The 22,665-nt window shown below is 35.3% G+C and overlaps 1 protein-coding gene across 48 annotated transcripts in view; it reads right to left on the bottom strand.

Annotated features, from left to right (window-relative positions):
* The window catches only part of RIMS1 (regulating synaptic membrane exocytosis 1), a 493,840-nt gene that overhangs the window by 78,257 nt on the left and 392,918 nt on the right, over positions 1 to 22,665 (bottom strand). For 30 of the 48 annotated variants that reach the window (XM_058734401.1, XM_058734405.1, XM_058734406.1 and 27 more), the window contains one exon: positions 365 to 600. The exons of the other annotated variants lie outside the window; for them this stretch is intronic. In XM_058734401.1, coding sequence (XP_058590384.1) covers positions 365 to 600 — 236 coding nt within the window. The remainder of the gene's footprint in view (positions 1 to 364; positions 601 to 22,665) is intronic. 48 annotated transcript variants of the gene reach the window in all.

Below are 22,665 nucleotides of genomic sequence, written 5' to 3'. Positions count from 1 at the left end.
GTATTATGGAACATTTTGAAAAGGAGAATCCTGTTGCTTTTCTTGCATATAAATAAATTTGGATCTTTAATACTTCTTTGCATTTCCTTGCATATTTATAAACATGGCTTTACTTTTTTTTTTAACTTAAAGGAAAATATCTGACCACTTTACCGATTGACAAATGATACCTTGTTAGACAGCTGCACAGAAAAAAAAAAAATAAAATCGCATATGTAACAGATTTTCAGAGACAGAAAAATAAACTTCCTTTGCAAAGAAGAATCAATATGCTCTGCAATCACTCACAAGCCATAGCACGAGGATCCACTTTTGTCTCTCCAGCAAGAACTCGAGGTATCTAAATTGAATTCACTTCACTCACCTGTTTGGCTTAGCTGGGATGTGCTTCTACTCCTTCTAGACACTATGGCAACCACTTTGGCACTCAGGCTGGATCTCCTTTTCTTTCCACCTCCTCCAACTGTACCCACAGCTGTGTCGGACTGACTGCCGTCATTATGCTCCAGTGTGTACATCTCCCCACTCACACTGGTGCTCTTCATGATGGCTCTTCCTGAAGTCCCCATCCGTCTGCCTTGCATTTTAGGGGTAAATGAACTATATTTACAAAGTAAAAACATATACGCATCCATAAATTATAGGTCAGCAAAACTGAAACTCTAAATCTAATTTATTTTGAAATAATCCAGGCAAATTTTTAGGGGGAAAAGCCAGGTGCATAGTAGTCTTACAACTATATAGCTCAAAACAATAGTATTTCAACAAGGAATCCATAAACTTTTAGTGAAAACAAATGCAACCAGTGTTATCCAAAAGGAGGTAAATGTTACTAATTTTTTAGTGTGTTACTTTCAGAGAAAAACAAGGATATTTAAATCAATAAGACAAGTTCATATACATTCCTGAGGAAAAAATATTAATAAAAAATGGATACTCTGAGTTTGCCATACAAGGTTTAAAAAAATGAAAACAGCTCTGTTCTACTTCCAACTAACAGACATCTCTTTGCCACCTGAGGCTTAATGAGTCTAGGAAACACTGCTAATGAGGCAAAAAAAAAATTGCATTTCCCTCCTACTTCCTTGTCCCCTCATGCTCCATCTCCTCCAAATTTCATCTCATTTTTCTCTTTGAGTATTTCAAATTCATATGCTCAGGTTGAGATATTCCTTTTTTTCTTTCCTACCAAAACTTACTGGTCTATGTTCCCAGACTGTACTCATTTATCTGAACAGATTACTGCCCTTCTCTCCTAAATGAGAAAATTATTGTTGAGAATTTCAGGCACCATGTTGGTGGGGAAAAAAACCCATCTCTACCTGCCAAAGTAAATGTATGCCTGTGAACTGGGCAGAGAGGTAGGGCAAGCAAGTTGGGAGCTATAGATGTTAGGATTCTTCAAATCCTTTAAATTACATTGCATTGCATCTAGACTGGCCCCTTTTGGTCCAATAAAGATCTAGTTTGACAGATCTGAAATGACCCTCATTATTTTATGTTTCTTTAAAATATCTGCAAAAAATTGGCTTACGTGACACTCAGCACCATCTTGATTTTCAATTTTCTATTTCTTGTTTTCAAGTACAAAGTACGTTAATAGAGTATTTTTTTTCGAGAGACAGAGGGAGAAAGAAAGAAAGCATGAGTGGGGGAGAGGGGCAGAGGGAGGGAGAGAGAGAAATGTTAATGTTTATTTTTTTTTGAGAGAGAGAGTGTGAGCAGGGGAGGGGCAGAGAGAGAAGGGGACAGAGGATCTGAAGCGGGCTCTGTGCTGACAGCGGAGAGCCCAATGAGGGTCTCAAACTCATGAACCATGAGATCATGACCCAAACTGAAGTCATATGTTCAACTGACGGAGCTACCCAGGTGCCCCTTAACATAAGCATCTTTTAAGAGTGATGACATTTAATAGTCATGTTGGGATAAATCCTAATATGATTAGAAATGATAAAACAAATTGTTGGGATCATGTAATATATTTGTGGTCATATATATAATGAGTGCTTTCAGAGAAAGGGAAATTGATATATTAGGGTGAGTTGAGAAATGTGGAAAAGTGAGATTGTGGAAGACTTAGAAGCAATGGAAAAGAAACAAGACTGTTTGATCTTTAGGATCCTTCCATGAATTGAATTGAAAAATGAGACCCCTCTTTGATAGGAATCATTTGGAATTTTTAATCCCTAGTTGTATTACTTGAACTGGTCCATATCAATAATGATATTAATATTTATATTCTTTCAATTTATTCTAATCAGCTTTTCATTAACTCAAAGTTTTTAAATTCATTTGCAAATCTGATAATTCTGCTATGCATTTTATGCCAACTCTTTTTCAAAACATGAACATATAGCCAGTCCAGAATGGATTCCTGTGGGGTTTATATTCCCAACTCCAGTGGACTTTCTTTCCTGATAAATGTTCCAGTAAATTTCTTCTGTGTCCTCAGCAATTTATTTCAGTGCATTACCTAAATCTGCCACCTCTCCTTAAGTCTGCTCTTGCTACCTGCTTTTTCTACTGTTTTACTTGCAGACTTCTGCTGAAGGACATGAAGCAGTGTCACAATTTGGTCAGTTTTGCAGTCATGATGTCCATCTTCAATTAAACACCTGTGACTGAGAAATCAGTAGTTTTTCCACCTCTCATCAATCTTTGCAGCACACTCCTCACAGGAATTATTTGAAACTTCCCTTCTAATGATTTTATTTTTACCTTTATAATAAAATATGGATAAATTAACATGTACCTTTTTTCTCATTATTTCCATGAAAATTGGATTCTATTAAACTTTAAATTTGTATTTTAAAAGTTATTTCACAAAAAGTACTATTGTAAAATTTTCAACAGTGTTCTTCAGGCTATAGAAAAATTTAAAAGTATAGGGAAATGCTTTCAATAATATTTCTATCATGAAAATGTATTCAAGAAGAGCTAAGAAGATTCAAACATTTTTTAATGGATATTTAATCACAGCAATGAAATGTCCTATTACACTGACAAAATTTCTTAAAAAAATTAGGTAAATCTTTCTAGTCATTACCATTTAGGGGATTAAGAAGTTATGTTATTTTGTGAATAACTGGTAGAATTTTTCCTCAAAAAATAAAATATTTTATTTAGAATCTTAAAAGCATTCTTTTTAAAAAGTATTTATTTATTTACTTACAGAGAGAGGGAGACAGAGAGAGACAGAGAGCAATCAGGGAAGGGGCAGAGAGAGCAAGGGAGAGCGAGAATCCCACACAGGCTCCACACTGCCAGCACAGATGTGGCCGTTGTGGGGTTTTATCCTATGAACCTTGAGATCATGACCCAAGCCGAAACCAGGAGTCAGACACTCAACCGAATGGGCCACCCAGGCACCTCAAGAATCTTTAAAGCATTCTTATATGATATGATGACTGTGCATAGCTTCCTAAAGAATCTAGAATATCATAATGTTCAATGAGAACATGTTAAAACATTTTCAATTCTGTTTACCTAATTGAGGGCAGAGGTTTCTGGGGTCTAATCAGTCAGGGTAGTTTAATCCATGTGAAGGTTACCATCTAAGTACAAATATGCTTTATTTTTTTATTTTATATATAGAGAGAGCGTGATCTGGGGAGAGCGACAGAGGGAGAGACAGAATCTTAATTAAACAGGCTCCACATACAGCACGGAGCCCTACATGGGGCTCAATCCCACGACTTTGTGACCTGAGCCGAAATCATGAGTTGAATACTCAACCTACTAAACCACCCAGGTGCCTGAATATGCTATTTCCCTAATTTGTAGCCTTTTATTTGTTCTGCTTCAATTGCCTGGAAAACCATTCCTGTCATTTAGTCTCATCCTTCAGGATGTACTTTAAGGCTTTCTGCTTCATAAACCTCTAAGAGTCCCTCTATTGTCATGGCTATTGTTTCCCAGCCTCTATTTTCTTTTCTTTAAAAAAAAAATTTTTAATGTTTGTGTATTTTTGAAAGAGGGAAAGAGAGAGCGCATGAGCATGGGAAGGGCAGAAAGAGAAGGAGACAGAGGATCTGAAGCAGGCTCTGCGCTGACAGCAGAGAGCCCGATGTGGGGCTCGAACCCACGAACCTTGAGATCATGACCTGAGCCAAAGTCAGACCTTAACTGACTGAGCCAACCAGGTGCCCCTGCAGCCCTTTCTTTTCTATTTTTTATTGGTTATTTTAGGATTCTGATATCTCATATCAGCATGCACCTTATACATGACTAAATCTGTCACAGTATCATTCCAATTGCTAAGTGAATTGAAGATTTATTGAGTAGGGAGTAAAAAAATAGTGATGTCAGTATACAAATAGACTATGATATAACCCATCTTTAAAATTAAACAAAAAACCGTCCATATTCCTTCAATATTCCCTCTCCCTCTGGCTACTGATCTTTGCTAAAAATCTACTCAGTTGTCCATACATCCTCTCTTCCTATTCTATCCTGAACTAACTTAAATCAGGTTTTGTCCCTACTACTTCACCAAAGCTGCCTTTTATCAAAGTCACCAATGACTTCTTCACATGGCAAAGTCCTATCATTGCATAGTCCTTATCCTTTTGACTTCTCAATAAATCATGTATATGACAATGCGTTTGATTCTACTGATCTTGAAACATTTTATTTTTATGATTTTCCTACCTAGTGCCTCACTGGCAAGACCTTTATTCTCTTTCATCACTAAATACTGGAGCACTTCAGTGCCTGGCCCTCTGACCTATATTCTTCCGTAGGAGACTAATTAGCTACATGTCTCATCCAGTCTCAGGCTTTACGTATTATCTGTATGCTGCAAATTCCAATTGTTTTTCTCCACCTGTCCTCAGTACTCAGTCCTGAACTTCAGATTTATATAGCCAGCTATCAAGTGACATTCTTGTTTGGATCTGTCTCTTAAACATAACATGTTCCACCCAACCAAAAAACTGCTCTCTAACTTATCGTTCATATCATATTAAAGATACCCCATTCCCCAATTGCTCAGACTAATAATTGCCCCCCTCACAGAAAAATCTAATGTGGATTTGACACCAAAAAAGATAAAAAAAAGCTGCCTTCCTTTTTTAATGCCATGCTTGAGCATTATCTAACAAGCCCACTTACAGGCCATTTGACTCTCTAGGGGAATGTAACACTTTTTACTTACTATTTAATCTTATAATAATTATACCACAACTATTTTACAACTCTGTAAAGCTAGATGTTAACTTGAATAAAACTGATAAGGACAAATGATTACCATTTAGAAGAGGTGGTAACTCCAAAGGGTTATGGTTTTATTGACCTACAGAATATTATCCAGTTTTGAATCTAAATTCATAATCTTATTCCAACATTCCTTTTTGTTTTCAATGACTCTCTCTCTCTCTCTCTATATATATATATATATATACATATATATACATATATATATATACATATATATATATACGTATATATATATATATATGTATATATATATACGTATATATATATATATATGTATATATACGTATATATATATATATATGTATATATATATACGTATATATATATATATATGTATATATACATATATATATATATGTATATATAAGTACATGAACTTCTTGGATCATCTTTGGAACCATTATATAACTCTGTTGGTTTTCTCACTAATTAATTAAAACTTAAATATTTGCTATGTGTTTTTCTTATTACTGTGTTTTAATTTTGAGAATTATATTTATTTATTTACTTTTGTGAGAGAGAGAGAAAGAGAGAGAGAGCAGGTGAGGGAAGGGCAGAGAGAGAGGGACAGAGAGTCCCAAGCAGGCTCTGCACTGTCATTGCAGAGCCTGATGTGGGGCTTGAACTCATGAACTATGAGATCATGACCTGAGCTGAAGTCAAGAGTCAGATGCTTAACTGACTGAGCCAGCAGGTGCCCTGAGAATGTTTTTATTACGTTGGGGAGTCCCATCAAAATGCCCAAGTGGGGGCGCCTGGGTGGCGCAGTCGGTTAAGCGTCCGACTTCAGCCAGGTCACGATCTCGCGGTCCGTGAGTTCGAGCCCCGCGTGGGTCTCTGTGCTGACGGCTCAGAGCCTGGAGCCTGTTTCCGATTCTGTGTCTCCCTCTCTCTCTGCCCCTCCCCCGTGCATGCTCTGTCTCACTCTGTCCCAAAAAAAAAAAAAAAAAAGTTGAAAAAAAAAATGCACAAGTGGACTCTACCGGATCCAACTAAATTTTGTTGGTGGAGCAGGGCACCTCATGAACTCAAGCCCAAGGTTGCCTTTAAACAAGTCCCAACAGAACGTGACTTTCAGTCTCTGCTTTCTTTTTACTGACTCTGGTTTTCCATGTTTCTGGTTCTTGGTAAGTTTCGCTTTTATTTCGCTTGCTTGTGACTAATGATACATTCCTCACTAATGGGAGCAACAATAGGAAATCCATCTGTGGAATTAAATCTGCTGGATGGCAGACATCAGGATATATTACAAGTTGGATGGTGAATGACAGAAAATCTGGCTTGTTCGTCTTTTTACATGTGTGTTTGCTGCTAGAAGTTCATATCACTTATGAAAATGTGTTTCCAGAACTGCCCTTGAAAGTCTGGGCTTTGGTTTCCATGTCAATTTTGGCCCTATGGTTAAGTGGTAAAACTGAAGTTGCCAGTTCTCTTGGCATGCTTAAAAATAGTCTTTATTATTGAAAACAAAAACCTCTTACTCTCTGTGCACCCTAGGGATAGCTGTCCAGGCAGACAGATATTAGATTCCAAGGTATCTGAAATTTAATAGAGCTCCTGTTCCTGATTGATCTATACAGATGAGTATTTAAGTAATTTTAATATAGGTAACTGAAGAATCTGTACAGAAAAAATAAACTGAAATTCTAATATTTTGAATATGCTTGCCTTCTAAGAAAAAAAATTCTCAAGGAATTGCTAACTCGTAAGAATTTTAATATAAGAACTTAAATCCACACAGTGAATCCTTAGATATATCAAACTCGTTCAGTAAATTTGGCTTAAAACAGTCTTATGAGAACCACAATGAGATGCCACTTCATAAACGCTAGGATAGCTATAATAAAAGAGAGACAATAACAAGTAGTGATGAGAATCGAAGAAACTAGAATCCTCATACATTGCTGATGGGGAAATAAAATGATGCTGCTGCTTTGGAAAAGTGTGACAGTTTAGTTAAACTTAGATACAGTTCAATGAAACTCAAGAGTTACTGAATGACTCAGTAATTCCATTCAAAAGTTAAACGTAGTTACCATATGACCTAGCAATTCCATGCCTAGGTGCATACTCAAGAGAATTTAAAACACATATCCATATGAAAAATTACATATGAATACTCATATCAACATAATTCTTTATAGTTAAAAAGAGGACAACTTAAATGTTCACAAACTGATGAATGGAGAAACAAAATGTGGTATATCCATACAATGGAATATTATCAACCATAAAAAGGAATGAAGTACTGATCCATGCTATAAACATGGATGAAGTTAAAAACACTATGTGAAAGAAGCTAGATACGCAAGGCTACTTATTGTATGATTCCATTTAAGTGGAATGTCCCATAGTCAAATCCATGGAGACAAATGTAGATTAGTGGTCACTGGGAGCTAGAAGGAATGGGAAGTGAGTATTAATGGGTATGGGTTTCTTGTGAGGGATGATAAAAATGTTCCAGAATTAGATAGTTGTGATGACTGCACACCTAATTGTGACTATACTACAAACCACTAAATTGCATCATTTCACAGGATAAATTTTATGGTATGTGAATTTATCTCAACTTAAAAAAAGTTTTATGTCTTCTTACAGATTTCCTCAGGATGGTATATAATACAAGCACAAAATCTTACTTTATTTTTAAAGACTTAGGTTGGTTTTCATAGACAGATTAACCTAGAATTCCTAAACTTCCTATACTGGTTTTACTTAACGGGTAAGTTAACATTTCTTCCAATAATGTTTGAAATTATAAAAAATGTAAAATTATGTAATAACTAAATTGAACTATAATTGTGATTAAAGTCTGATATCAATAGTAATTAAGCTGGTTGGAATGTCAGCTTAAAATTTCCAAGTGATTAGTTAACTTTAAGATTGAGCATTAGCATTATATTTCATTAATTAATAAAAAATATCTTTGAATGTCTGAATAACTGCTAACTAAGTCAGAATATAAAACTTGGTCAATAACCAAGGAATGAATACACACACACACACACACACACACACACACACACACACATACTTTAAAAATGCCTAGTTTTCATATGGTATCCAGTAGCTTTTCCTTTGATAAGGTTTATCTTCATTTTTGCAATTTTAAGAAAATGTCTAAGGGATACTGTAGGCATATGTTGCTTTGTTATGTGTGCTATGTAACTTGCTGGTGTGCTAAATTTCTTGTATATGACAGCCTGCTATGCCTGATTTTCTACCTCTGAGTGTTCTCTATGAGACAGAAGCTTAGCTTAGAATTGTAACTGGGGTGCCTGGGTGGCTCAGTGGATTGAGCACCTGACTCTTGATTTCAGCTCAGGTCACGATCTTGTGGTTCATGGGATCAAGCCCTGCATCATCAGGCTCTGTGCTGACAGCACGGAGCCTGCTTGGGATTCTCTCTCTCTGCCCCTCCCCCTGCCCCCTCTCAAAATAAATAATAAAAATAAATTTAAAAAATAAAATAAAATAAAAGTTGTAACTAATATTGATGGTTGGTTCCACACTAGGTAAAATATATGGATACAAATTCAAGGTAATAGATGTGTTTTTATTTATCGAAGGAAAAGAAGGACATCATTGCTTACAGTAAAATACCTAGAATGTGAATGAAGATAGTTAACGGACAGAACTTGAGTAGATACATTAAATTGTAGAAGGTTTGAGGAAAAGTGAATTATTTACCCTGTTTTATTGTAGTTGTGAACAGTAAGCCTGAAGGGCAAAAAAATAAAACTTTGACAAATTGGCTCCATTTGATGTAAATATTCACAATATAATAAAAGAGGTTTGTGAGTCATTTGCTGACAAAGTATAAAAATGCAAGATTAGAATCAGGTTTTCAGTTAAAATGACTAACTGATCTTAGAATATTTAGTTGAGAACAAATTTCATTTAACCAGAAGTGGCAAGCCGACCATTAGGAATAGGAGTTCTACTTTATATATAGAACCAGTATATGCAAAGTCTGTACTATGGCTTACAGGATCCTAGAACTACAGATAATAAAAAAAAAGTTCATATACTGAATTTAGCACAATTTTAGGGATCTCATAGGTACTGCAAAGGATGTCTGGTGGTGATTTTCACTTTGGCTCACACTGTAACACAGATGTACAATGCTTGCTGTAAAATTACTGTAGGTAACTTTTATCATTTTAAAAAAGTTCTCAGTTTGCTAAGATATTTTATCATATATATGTGATGAATTTTATCAAATATTTTTTGGTTCTATTGAGATGACGATATAATTTCTTTAATTCTGTAATGAATTACATAGAGAAAATGTTAAACAAATGTTACATTTATGGAACAAATATTTTTGACATAATGTATTTTCATTCTCTCAAAATCAATCTATCCATTCATTCATCTATTATATATCTATCTTGATTCAATTTGCTAAAACTGTTTCAACTACTTTAGTGAGATATGGATTTATAATTTTCCTGTGTTATAATGTCCTTATCAAATTTATCAAGGATAGGCTGGCTTCACAAAAATATTTTTGGAAGTATTTTTACATTTTATTCTCTAGAAAAATTGGTAGAAGCCTGAGAGAATTATTTTTTAAATATTTGGAATAATTTATCAGTGAGCCCACCTGGGTAAGGAGTTTTCCTTGTGGGGAGCATTAAAATAATTACGGAATCAGTTAAAAAACAGATATAGTACTCTCATGGGGCGCCTGGGTGGCTTAGCCAGTTAAACATCCAACTTCGGCTCAGATCATGATCTCACAGTCATGGGTTCGAGCCCCACATTGGGCTCTGTGCTGACAGTTCAGAGCCTGGAGCCTGCTTCAGATTCTGTGTCTCCCTTTCTCTCTGCCCCTCCTCCACTCATGCTCTGTCTCCCTTACCTCTCTCTTTAAAAAATAAACATTAAAAATTTTTTTAAAAAACCAGATACAGGACTCTTCAAAGTTTTTATTTTTTCTTATGTCATTTTTGGTAAGTTGTGCTTTCTAAGAAATTTGTACATTTCGTCTAAGTCAGGTTTAGGCAAACTTAATTTCATAAAGGGCCATATAGTAAATATTTTAGGTTTTGTGGGACAGACTGTCTCTGTTGTAATTATTCAAGTTTGCTATTGTAGTGGGTGAAGAGCCATAGATAATATATAGGCAAATGAGCATAGATGTGTTCCAATAAACCTTTTTTTTTTTTCCACAAAAATAGGCAGTGGGCCAGATTTGGCTTGTTGGTCATAGTTTGGCTAACATTGATCTGAATTATAAAATTTATCGGCATACAACTGTTTGTACCATTTAAATATCTGTGTATTCTTCACTGAGATCTTCCTCTTTTCATTTCACGACAGTGGATATGTGTATTTAGACCATTTACTTTAAAAAAAAATTTTAATGTTTATTTATTTTTGAGAGACAGAGAGTGAGACAGAGCATGAACAGGTGAGGGCCAGAGAGAGGGAGACACAGACTCAGAAGCAGGCTCCAGGCTCCGAGCTGTCAGCACATAGCCTGACACAGGGCTAGAACCACAAACCATGAGATCATGACCTGAGCCAAAGTGGGGTACTCAACCAACACTGCCACCCAGGTGCCCCAAGACCATTTACTTTTGATGGAATTACTGATATAACTGGAATTGACTCTATCACTTGCCACTTATTTTTAATAATCATGTTTCTTCTTTTACTTCTCCATTTTGCCTAACTAGATTAATTCTGTGGTTTTTTTCTCCACTATCAGCATTTGAATTATGTGTTCTTCTATTATTTATTAGTGGACACCCTAAGGATTAAAATATGTACCTTGACTTATTAGAAACTTCCTTAAATTATACATTTTAACACTTTCAGAAGAATGCAAAAATTTTACAACAGCTTAATTCTACTTTTCATTTCTACCTTTTACCTAGGTGTTTTATATATTTTACTTCTACATATGTTGTAACTACCACAAGATGTTGTTGTTATCATCATTAACTCTTTCCAGTGTTCATTCTTTCCTCAAATTTAGTGTTTCTGACTGGGGACATTTTCCTTCAACATGGAGTACAGGTTTATTGGTGATGAATTATCCTACTGGTTTTTATTCTAGTATTCCTTCCTTCCTTCCTTCCTTCCTTCCTTCCTTCCTTCCTTCCTTCCTTCCTTCCTTCCTTCCTTCCTTCCTTCCTTCCATTACTTCCTTCCTTCATTTCTTCCTTTCTTGTCTGTAGGATATGTTTGAAGGGTAATATTTATTAAGGATAAAATTTTAAGCTTGAAGTTTTAATTTTTTTTCTAAAGCATTTTTTCTTTTGGTTGTTCCATTGCTTTTTGGCTTTCATGGTATCTGTTGAAATTTCAACCAGTCTTATATCGTTGCTTCAGTGAAGCACTGAATGATAATGTCTTCTTTTTTTCTGCTCTTTTTCTGCTTCTGATTCTTCATAAAAGTGTTTTTTTAGTTTTCAGTACTTTGATCATGATTTTGATAGATTTTTTTCTCTTTACACACCTTGAGGTTTTTAAAGGATTTTGGACTTATAATTTGATGTATTACATTAATTTTGGAAAACCCAGCTAGTACCACAGTATTCAAGTATTGTTTATGCCATTTCCCCTCCTTCTGGAATCCCAATTACATGTATATTAGACTTTTTCATTATGCTCCAAAAGTCTCTTAGGGCCTTCTCCAATTTTTTTTTCTCTTTGTGCACTGATTTATATACTTTCCACTGACGGACTCAAGAATTCTCTGTTCTATTGCTTCTAGCATGCCATTAAACCCACCTATTAATTTTTTTTATATCTTTTAGTTTTAGGATTGCCATTTAACTTTTTAAAACGGGTTCCAGGTCTCTGTAGAAAACATCCATCTTCCTTTGTTTTCTGGAATATATTAATCATGGTTATTTTAAAGGCCTTATATAAAAATTGTATTGTTGGTTGTAGTCAGTTGGTCCTTTATTAATTTTTTTTTTTTTTAACATTTTTTATTTATTTTTGGGACAGAGAGAGACAGAGCATGAACGGGGGAGGGGCAGAGAGAGAGGGAGACACAGAATCGGAAACAGGCTCCAGGCTCCGAGCCGTCAGCCCAGAGCCTGACGCGGGGCTCGAACTCACGGACTGCGAGATCGTGACCTGGCTGAAGTCGGACGCTTAACCGACTGCGCCACCCAGGCGCCCCAATTTTTTAATCATGCCCCATAAATTTAAATTAGATGCCAGACACTGTGGATGTTCACTCTCTCATTTTCCTTCAGTAAGGGTAAAATTTTAGAAGTCATCTTATTCCTGGTCAGACTTGATTTTAAAGCGTTGCCATCACTTGTAGAGTGTAATGCTTATTCCCAGAGTTTGGCTTTTCTGAAATTTGTATAAGAAATCAAAGTATTTTTTCATTTAAAAAAAAAAATGTTTGTGTATTTTTGAGGGAGGGAGCGAGAGCGAGAGAAAGATAGTGTGAGCAAGGGAGGGGCAGAGAGAGGGAGACACAGAATCTGAGGCAGATTCCAGGCTTTGAGATGTCAGCACAGAGCTGGACATGGGGCTTGAACTCACAAGCAGTGAGATCATGACCTGAGCCAAAGTCAGACATTTAACCCACTGAGCCACACAGGCTCCCCCCCACCCCAAAGGTATTTTTCAAGCCCCTCTGACTGCAGAAACTGAAGGCAATCTGTATCTCCCCAGCATTGGGCACCCGCTGGAATCTTTGCTCAGCTCTTTAATCTTCCAGCTGCTGCTTTTTGTTTGGTTTCTTGGAGTCTTTCTCTGTGCACGATCACATTGGTCGTCAACAGATTTCATTAGGGGAATCTATAGCAAATTTTGGAGGCCTCCATGCAGTTTCCAGCTCTGTGTCTGACCTGTGATCTGTCACCTTAGCCCAGTAAGACCACTGCTTTCTGCTTGGGCTCTATTATCCCATGTCACTGAATTGGAAATACCTTCAAAGAAAACTGGGGCAAATTTGGCACTTATTTCATATTCTTCTCTTCTTTCAAAGACTGAAGTCCTTAAAATTTTTACCAATTTAATTGCTTCCAAATACCCTAAAACATTTGTTTGTTTGTTTTTGTAGTTTTAGAGGTAGGAAGGTTAATCTGATACAAACTATGTTGTCATGCCCGGAACTGGATGGATTGTGTCATCTTATTGCTTATTTTTGAATAATGGTAGAGTTATCCAGATCAATATGTTTTCAAAAATATCCATAAGGTTAGTAATGAAGGTGTATGTATTATAATTGTGTTATAGAAATTTATTTCTTTGCAAACTACATCAAATAGCTTTTGCCATATTGATCCCTATGCATCCCCCCCAATAGCCTCTCTGCCATAGCTGACTTGTGAGGCTTCTCCTCTGAGTTGATGTCATCTGCTACTCTGAGGCATAAAACATACAGTGTTTTTTTTTTTTCAACGTTTTTTTTTATTTATTTTTGGGACAGAGAGAGACAGAGCATGAACGGGGGAGGGGCAGAGAGAGAGGGAGACACAGAATCGGAAACAGGCTCCAGGCTCCGAGCCATCAGCCCAGAGCCTGACTCGGGGCTCGAACTCACGGACCGCGAGATCGTGACCTGGCTGAAGTCGGACGCTTAACCGACTGCGCCACCCAGGCGCCCCCATACAGTGTTTTCCAGTGCTAAAACTGTCCCTCGTTCTCGCAGATTGTAGATGGGAATTTTTCTGATGGGGCTTTCCAAAGCTGTGTCATTTATTTTAGAGAGCTCCACATTCTATTCAATAGGTGAATAAGTCAGCATCTATTCTTGGTGTTTTTCCTCATTTTAGTCCAGATTTCACTGAATTTGAAAACTGTTTTCTATCATTTATAATTTAAAGATGTAGTTGTCTCCTAGGTTCATGGTAGATGAGGTTTTTAGTTTCTTTCTTAAAAAATTTGGTTAGTTTTCAGCTGGCAATTAGAGAGGAATAAACACCTCTGTTCTCTGTAATCTTCAGTGTATGATCATGAGTTCTATTTAAGAAGCAAAATCAATAAGTCCTGATGACTCATCTCAATATGCATTCTCAATGGGAGTGATATGCTTCCAAAGGGTAATAACTGGTTCATGGTGGAGGTAAGAGGAGTAAACATTTCTTAGATAATATAACAGTTTGTGGTCCTCTAAACAGCCACAGTATATAAACAGATACAGTGTTATCTGCAATATTAAAATGTCATGTGGAAAGGACAATTAGGAAAAGAACATCTAAAAGGCTTCTTAGGGGGTTGATAATGGTAAAAACATTGAGGAGCAATGCATTAGAAGGAGGACAGGCGAGAGTTAAAAACTAGGGTGGCTTCCAGTTTTTTGTTGATTTGGGAGCCAGGTGGAGAATAGGGTGGGAAGAATAGAACTACTCTGTTCAAATATTAGGTAAGCCAATATGTTTTTATATTTGTTCTAAGAAAAATTTTAGTATCTTAATGGCTGCAAATAGCTACTTAAAAATATATATCCTCATGTATTTCCAGGCTATTGTAAATGTAATTAAATATATATTTATAACACACACACACACACCACACACACACACACACACTGTTCAACAAAAGCTGGAGTACAATATTCAGTGAATACCAAAACATTAAAAAATCATCTCATATCACACATTTCTTATATGTCAATATGCCTATCTGGATGAAAAACTTCCTAAATACATTCTGTAGACAACATGCATTGATTGCTTATGGGTACTTATCTAAGCTTCAAATCTTCTCCATGGACATGTAGCTGTTTCTACCTCCAATATATCCACACATCTCTGTTCAGTGACATGCTGTCCATGAAATTTTAATTACAGTTGATTCTTGAACAATGTGAGGGCCAAGGGTGCTGACTCCATGTACAGTCAAAAATGCATATAACTTTGATTCCCCCCAAATTTAACTACTAACAGTCTATTGTTAACTAGAACCCTTACCAATAAACACAGTTGATTAATATATTTTGTATGTTATATGCATTATATACTGTATTCTTTCAATAAAATAAGCTAGAGAAAAAGAAGTGTGAGGAAGAAAATCATAAAGAAGATAAAATACATCTACAGCACTGTACTTCATATATTGAAAAAAAATCTTCTGCATGTAAGTGGACCTGGGCAATTCAAACCATGTTGTTCAAGAGTCAACTGTACTTGTGGTGAGATAATGATCATTCTCCTAAGTGCAGCAAATATTTTGTATCAATATGTAGAATTGAAGACCTATGATAAATGTTTTTATTGTTTTGTTTTTTTGCTTTTCAGCAAACTGTACTGGACATGCCTCCCAGTTACACTGCTTCCCCCTTGAATAAAAAAAAAAAAAAAGGTCATACACATTTGCTTGTGTTCAAGTGTGATGGGTCTGGTATCTTGTCATCTTGGCCACAGCTGTCTGAATCAGATTGGCATCTGAGTTGAAAGTAGCTTCTAAGGGCAGGCAGGCAGCCTACAGACTGTCCTGGCTTTGGGACTCTGATTACAAAATGCTCTCTATTTGATGATTACTAATTGCTCCTTTGATCAGAGGCCCACCCATTTTCCTTCCTTAAATTCCAACATCCTGTGAGCTCGAAGAATCTCTTCTTCCATTTTAGCTGTAATCTCCCTTAACTCCTTACATTATTTTTCCATTCCCCAGCTACCATTCTTCCTTACATCTCCAGTGGTCCTTTCTCTGCTGGAGCTCCTTTCTGTCCTCATTTTCCTGGCCTCCGCTCCCTCCACCTCCTCCTTTGATGTCCTGGACTGCTATTTTCTCAACACCTTATATCTCACTTCAGCTCAAGATCTGATTCTCCTTGCCTTGCCCTGCCACCTGCTAACTTAGGATAAAGTCCCTAAGGCCACAGGTCTTCTTGCTTTTTATACATACAATTATATTCTTATTCATTAATTTCATTTTAAATATTACCCTTTAAGTGAGTAAATTCAAAAACTCAGTAATGCATTAAATATTAAACACCTATTCTAGCAATGTGGTAGATGATACATTCTGAAAATCTCTTCACTCTTAGATGCCTAGAAATTAAGTGAAAATTGCAACAAATACCCATTCCAATTAACAAACCCAAGTTCACAAGAAAGGCAAATCCCCTTAGCCAAAATACCAAGAGGGAACTGAAAACAGATTGCTTAATGGATTATGAATGTCTTGGGAGGTTTTGCAGATGAGAAATTTAGAGCAGACCTAGTGGGGAGATAGAAATGAAATCTCTGTAGCAGCCAAGGCTCTTAAATAACAAGGAAAAACTCGGGTCCTCCCTAAGCCTTAATGGCCCTCACTGGTGACATTCTAATGCATATATTTCAGGAAGACAGGGAATACTCTCAAAATGAAAGTCTCAAGACATATGGGAAATAGTTAGCAAAGAAACTAGAAAATATGTGGGTCAACCTAAAGCATTTAAAAGCAAAATAACATCCAATAATGGGAGAAAGAAAACAGCATATAGTTAAAACACTGGAAAAATATGTAAATGGTAGCAGGATGATAGCAGAGATAAAGTGTACTACAGTGATTTTTTTTTCCTAGGAGGGAATGGAGGTACTATTAACTTTAAATGTATTATTTAACTAATATATATTTGAAACACTAAACTCGGCACTAAAATCATAGAAATAGTATAATTTCCAGAATGGTAGAGGGGAGAAATGAAATAAATGCAATTCAATTAAAAACCAATTGGGAAAGGGGTAACATATAATAATAAAAATGGAAAATATAAAGTAGGATAGAAATCCAAATATATAATAAATCAAATAAATGCAAGCTGATTAAGTAGCCAATTAAATGATAGAGATTGTCAGACTAGAAGAAAAAAAACTAAATCAGCTGTATGCCATTTATAAGAGATATAACTAATACATATGGTCACAGAAAGGTTGAAAGTAAAAGGATGTGAATAGTTTGAAGAGTAATTAAAAAATTATATTTTCATATAAGACAAAACAGACTTTAAACCAAAAGAATACTATCATTAGAGATAAACAGGTTCACTACACAATGATAAAAGGGTTAAACTACCAGTTAATTGGTAATTCCAGCTCAATTCTAGCTCTACCACATATTGGCCATGTGCCACTTATTTGTAAAACCAAGTTATTAGTAATTACACTATAGGGCTGTTATAGCGATAATGATCTTGCATGTGAATAATGTATCAAAATGCCTGGTACACAAAAAAAGATACTTAATAAATCACAGTATTTTTTTTTTAATTTTTTTTTCAACGTTTTTTATTTATTTTTGGGACAGAGAGAGACAGAGCATGAATGGGGGAGGGGCAGAGAGAGAGGGAGACACAGAATCGGAAACAGGCTCCAGGCTCCGAGCCATCAGTCCAGAGCCTGACGCGGGGCTCGAACTCACGGACCACGAGATCGTGACCCGGCTGAAGTCGGACGCTTAACCGACTGCGCCACCCAGGTGCCCCTAAATCACAGTATTTTTAATACATTGAAAATATAATAGGGGCACCTGGGTGGCTCAGTTGGTTAAGCGTCTGACTCTTGGTTTTGACTCAGGTCATGATCTCAGGGTTATGAAGTCAGGCTCTACATTGAGTGCCATGCTCAGCGTGGAGCCTGCTTAAGATTCTCTCTCCCTCTCTCTCTCTGCCCCTCCCCCACTTACATGCATGCTTTCTCAAAAACATTAATAAAATAAAAATATAATAAAATACATGTTACATAGTTATGGCAAAATTATGAAAGTAACACATGAAATAGGTGTAGTTTGAAAAGCACTGGTTCAAAGTAAAAGGATATTGTATCCATTCCAAATAATAGGATAATTGACACAGAAATATGAATATTTACCCAAAAAAGAGGATATTTAACGTTTATAACAAGAGTTCATGCCTGGTGACCAATAAAACAATTATCTGCCAGCTGACATAATACAGCTAAATTTATAATCCCCATGTGGTTCTCCAATAAGCAAATATAAACATGCAAACATACCATGTTAAATAGAAAATTAAGAATCTGTTAGAAATTTTCCATTATATATTTTTTGGCATGAAAACATAGTAACAACCTGCAGTCCTTTCAAAACAGTCCTCCTGCTAATTTGATAGCTACTATAGTACTGAGCATCCTTAATACAGCTGATCTGTGTGGTAATTACAACACATCAAAGACAAAGGGGTGACAGAACTGGCCCTTGAGGAAGTCCTCATGTGCTGTGAAAATCAGCACTGAAGCAAAGTCAGTCCACATCTTAGCAACAGGTGGGGTTTCTTATACTTAAACCTGATCTTTTAGAAGCAGAACACTCCTATCTATACCTGGCATGAATCCAAAAGGTGGTACTGCTGGACATCAGTCATAATAACCTCAGACTAAATACACTGTTCCTCGCCTCTGTGTCAATCACAAAGATCACAACTGCAAACATATCCTGTAAGGTAAAGAGGAATTTGCATTTGGGGGACAGATTTTTCTTTCTTTGAAAAGTATTCCCAGGGAGTAAAATGGTTGTATTTGAAAGTTGCTTTAATATTAGGATCCATAACTTGTGGTATTTTCCTTGCACTTAATATACACATAAACTTTACAGATCTTTAATAATATGTTACACTGAAGATATGCTGTTAGCAGCATGTCAGTTAATTTTTCTTATATATTGTGGGGAAAATAATAATTAAGCAGGGAGAATTATTCTTATTTTATTTAACAACAGAATGTTAAATATGTAACTTCGTTTAGGATAATTAAATTAGAAAACTATTGGAAAAAAACTTATACACAATTATGAATAAACTTGAATAAATTTTACATATTCTCTTCCAAAGACACAGTGAATTCTTTTTCTTTAAAGAAAATTTTCTAATTATCATTATCTATGATCTCCATTGACCATGCTCTTTATCTCTATCTATCTATCTATCTATCTATCTATCTATCTATCTATCTATCTATCTATTTTTAAGTGTTTGTTTAAGAGAGAGAGAGAGCAAGCAAGGGAAGGGCAAAGAGAGAGGGAGAAAGAGAATCTCAAGTAGGCTCAACGCTGTCAGCAAGGAGCCCAACACAGGGCTTGATCTCATGAACCATGAGATCATGACCTAAGCCAAAGTCAAGAGTCAGACGCTTAACCTACTGAGTCACCCAGGTTCCCCAAACATGCCCTTTAAAATATTTTAAATTTGAAAAGAATCTATAATTCACTTCTACCAGAATAAATAAAATTAGAGGGAAGTAGATTTCTATAAAAACAAGTCACAATGTACAGTCACAATGTACTTTTAAAACTCCATGTATATAGTGTATACTTTTCCCGCATATGACCAGCCACTAAGGCCTAATTATAATCATTTCTACAGATAACCCCATCTTTATAAGATATTCCAGGTTGCTATTAACTTTTGATAATTTATTATAACTGACCATTTTCACTGTCTGTTATGTAGTAAGCATTTATCTGACATTCCCAGAATTTAACTGACATTCCCAGAATTTAACTAAATACATCTTAGTATAAATCTATAATGAATTGGTAGAATAGAAAGGTAAAAACTAAGCAGACTGGTGCTGTTTCAAATGAGACCAGTGCTGCTTTACTTCAAACTGCAGTCTTAAATGGTTTGTAAGGAAGAAACTTACCAGGAAAACCTACTCACCTGTCTCAAGAGCTCTGTAACTTGCTGTTATCAAGACTGCTGTGTTACTTATATTCAGTTATTTTGTTTATATGTATGGCATGGTATAATAATTTAAATGTATGGCACATTCAGTCATATGGTGTATTAATAAGAATGTTATAGTAATTTTATGGAACCCTTTTTAAAAGGCTTATGGCACATTCTTTCCATTTCTTTATAGCTTTAATCTGGTCACAGGAAATAACAGTGGTAATGAATCATCAATCTTGGACTATTAAAACTAAGATAATACTATGAAAGAAGCCACTAGAAGATTGCTAAAATATCTTTCCTTTCTCAGATATTCAACATCCAGTATCTGGATTTCCCTGATATTTTCCTCTATTTCTTTTCAGTACTCTTGTTGATCTCAATAGACTGTTTTTCCACAGCACAACAGGCAAGCATGCAAAATTAAGGGTGGATAGCTCTAAAAAATTCCCTCTTGATCGCTCTTAATATGTTCAGTGTCATTAGGCATAATAATTAGTAAGTATATAAAAATTAAAGTTTAATTTGTTCTTCTAAGCTATTAATGTAGCAAGTGATTTTGCAGTTAAGTATTTCTCAAATATCACACACAAAAAAATCCAAAGATTATTTTTAAATGTTATCCCGTATTCCCTTGTGGAATTAAAGAACTATTATGAAACAAGGTACATTTGAAATTTTCTGTAACATTTTTCCAACATAACTGTAGTATCAATTGATTTTCCAGAAGATATTAACCTAACCTATTTATTTTCTATCACAATTAAAAATTTCAAATAATTTAACCTATGTCTTAAAACTCCCCCCAAATATAAACCTATTTCTTTCAGTATATGTTTACTAATCATTATGCCTATACAAAATGCCAAATTTTAGTAAATTTATGGCTGCAAGATTATTATTTGTATATAGAAGATAATGTTTCTTAAAAAAAATTCATGCCATACTAGTACTCATATAAGTAGTTTTGAAGAAATGAATGAATGCATGAATAAAGTCTCCTACCACCTTAAAAAAAAAACAAAAAACTTTCACGTCTTTCAACCTATGAATGTAGAAAACAAAGGCAATTGCTTTTGAAAGTATTCTTCCCAAAAGAGATACCAAAAAGGTCAAATACTAGTGACATCAAATTTGCACTTCAAGTTTGTTTATTAAAATCCAGCTTGCTCTAGAAAGCCAACTTTGTAGATCTAGGAGAACATATATTACAAATGTGAATGCTGTTGGAAAATAGTTTTGACAAAGCTTCTAAAATTCTGTAACACCTGAGAACAACTATAGGATTATGCCTGCATTTGCTGCATGGTTTTGTATGAAACATCTGAAATATGTCTGCCTGGAAAAAAAAATGATATGCGATAAAGATGAAAAACAAGTTCAGAGCTATACCAAGAAAATTCATCTCCTTTCTGAGATGAAAATCTTCTTAAATTTAAAAGTGAACAGAGAACTCAGAAGCTCAATATATTCTTTCTGGCTTCTAGTATATGCACATTTTTTATTGTCAATTGTGCCACTTCTACTAATATACTGTACATATTTTGTGGTTGGATGGAAAAACATTCTTTGAGGAACACTTAAGAAAATACTAAATTAAAATTGTAAGGCACATCAAGAAATATCTGAAAACCTAGAAACCTCAATCTTTATCGATACTTACTATTTTGAAGTATTAAGTGTTGATTTTTTAAACATTTTTTTTAATGTTTATTTTTGAGAGAGACAGAGCGTGAGTAGGGGAAGGGCAGAGAGAGAAGGAGACACAGAATCTGAAGCAGGTTCCAGTCTCTGAGCTGTCAGCACAGAGCCTAACACAGGGCTTGAACTCATGACCCGTGAGATCACAACCTAAGCAGAGTTTGACGCCTGACAGCCACCCAGGTGCCCCAAGTGTTGATTTTCTATTGTAAGAATCACACAATTATTTAAGCTTAAATTGTTTTAATCCTTGAAAATTAAAAAAAAAAAACTTTCATTCATTATATCTACACAAGATTATTTAGCTTAAATGCAAACATCATAGTTTACTTTTTTTTCCTACTATAGCCCCCCTGCATATGTAAGCTTTAAAAACATGAAACATATTTTGGACTATTTTGAATGAACTATTCAGAATGCATCTGGAGGAAGGGATACTCCTTCTCAAGTCACACAGAACCATGTGGTTTAGCTAGCTGCATACTTGAGTAGATAAGATATTTGGTACATAATCATCTCAAACACAAAAGATTCAAGTGATGGCCCATGAATCTCTACCACTCTTTGAAAATGATATTTTAGAAATTGTTCATCCAAACATATTTATATTTTTCAACCTATAGACATCCTATAAGTGCTTAATTCTATTTGTCCTCAAACAGGCTTTGAAACAACTGTATAGTCTTTTATCTTTAAGGCAGAAAAAGATGCTAATTAACTAAAAAAGATTTTCTCAAATCGCTCACAAGAACTTTTCAATATACTAATTGATATCCTGTGAAAAAGAACATTGTGGAATAAGTTTGGTACATTTTGGAATAAACAAAGACAAACAAATTGTTTCAAGAGAAAACTTCCCAGGACCTTAAAAACAGTAACATGTACTGTGAATCATAAATAGGAAATTGTAGTAAGGAACATCTGGAAAACTATAAATTGCACAGAAGGTTGTGCAGCCCATTTCTTATTTCACATGTGCTTATTTCAACATTTTCTTGGTTTATAATATACTTGGTTAGAGGAAATCAAAACTCTACATGGTATTTTAAGTACCTACATACTATGCTTTTATATAATGTGGATAAGATCATGTCATATAGTTTCTTTCTATAATCCTTTATGAGAATACTAGGTATTTGATTGGCTTTTAG

Source organism: Neofelis nebulosa, chromosome 6 (genome assembly GCF_028018385.1).
Source record: "Neofelis nebulosa isolate mNeoNeb1 chromosome 6, mNeoNeb1.pri, whole genome shotgun sequence".
NCBI classification, from domain to species: Eukaryota; Metazoa; Chordata; class Mammalia; order Carnivora; family Felidae; genus Neofelis; species Neofelis nebulosa.
Note: the sequence above shows the minus strand (reverse complement) of the source record. Positions and strands in the feature narration are given on the sequence as shown.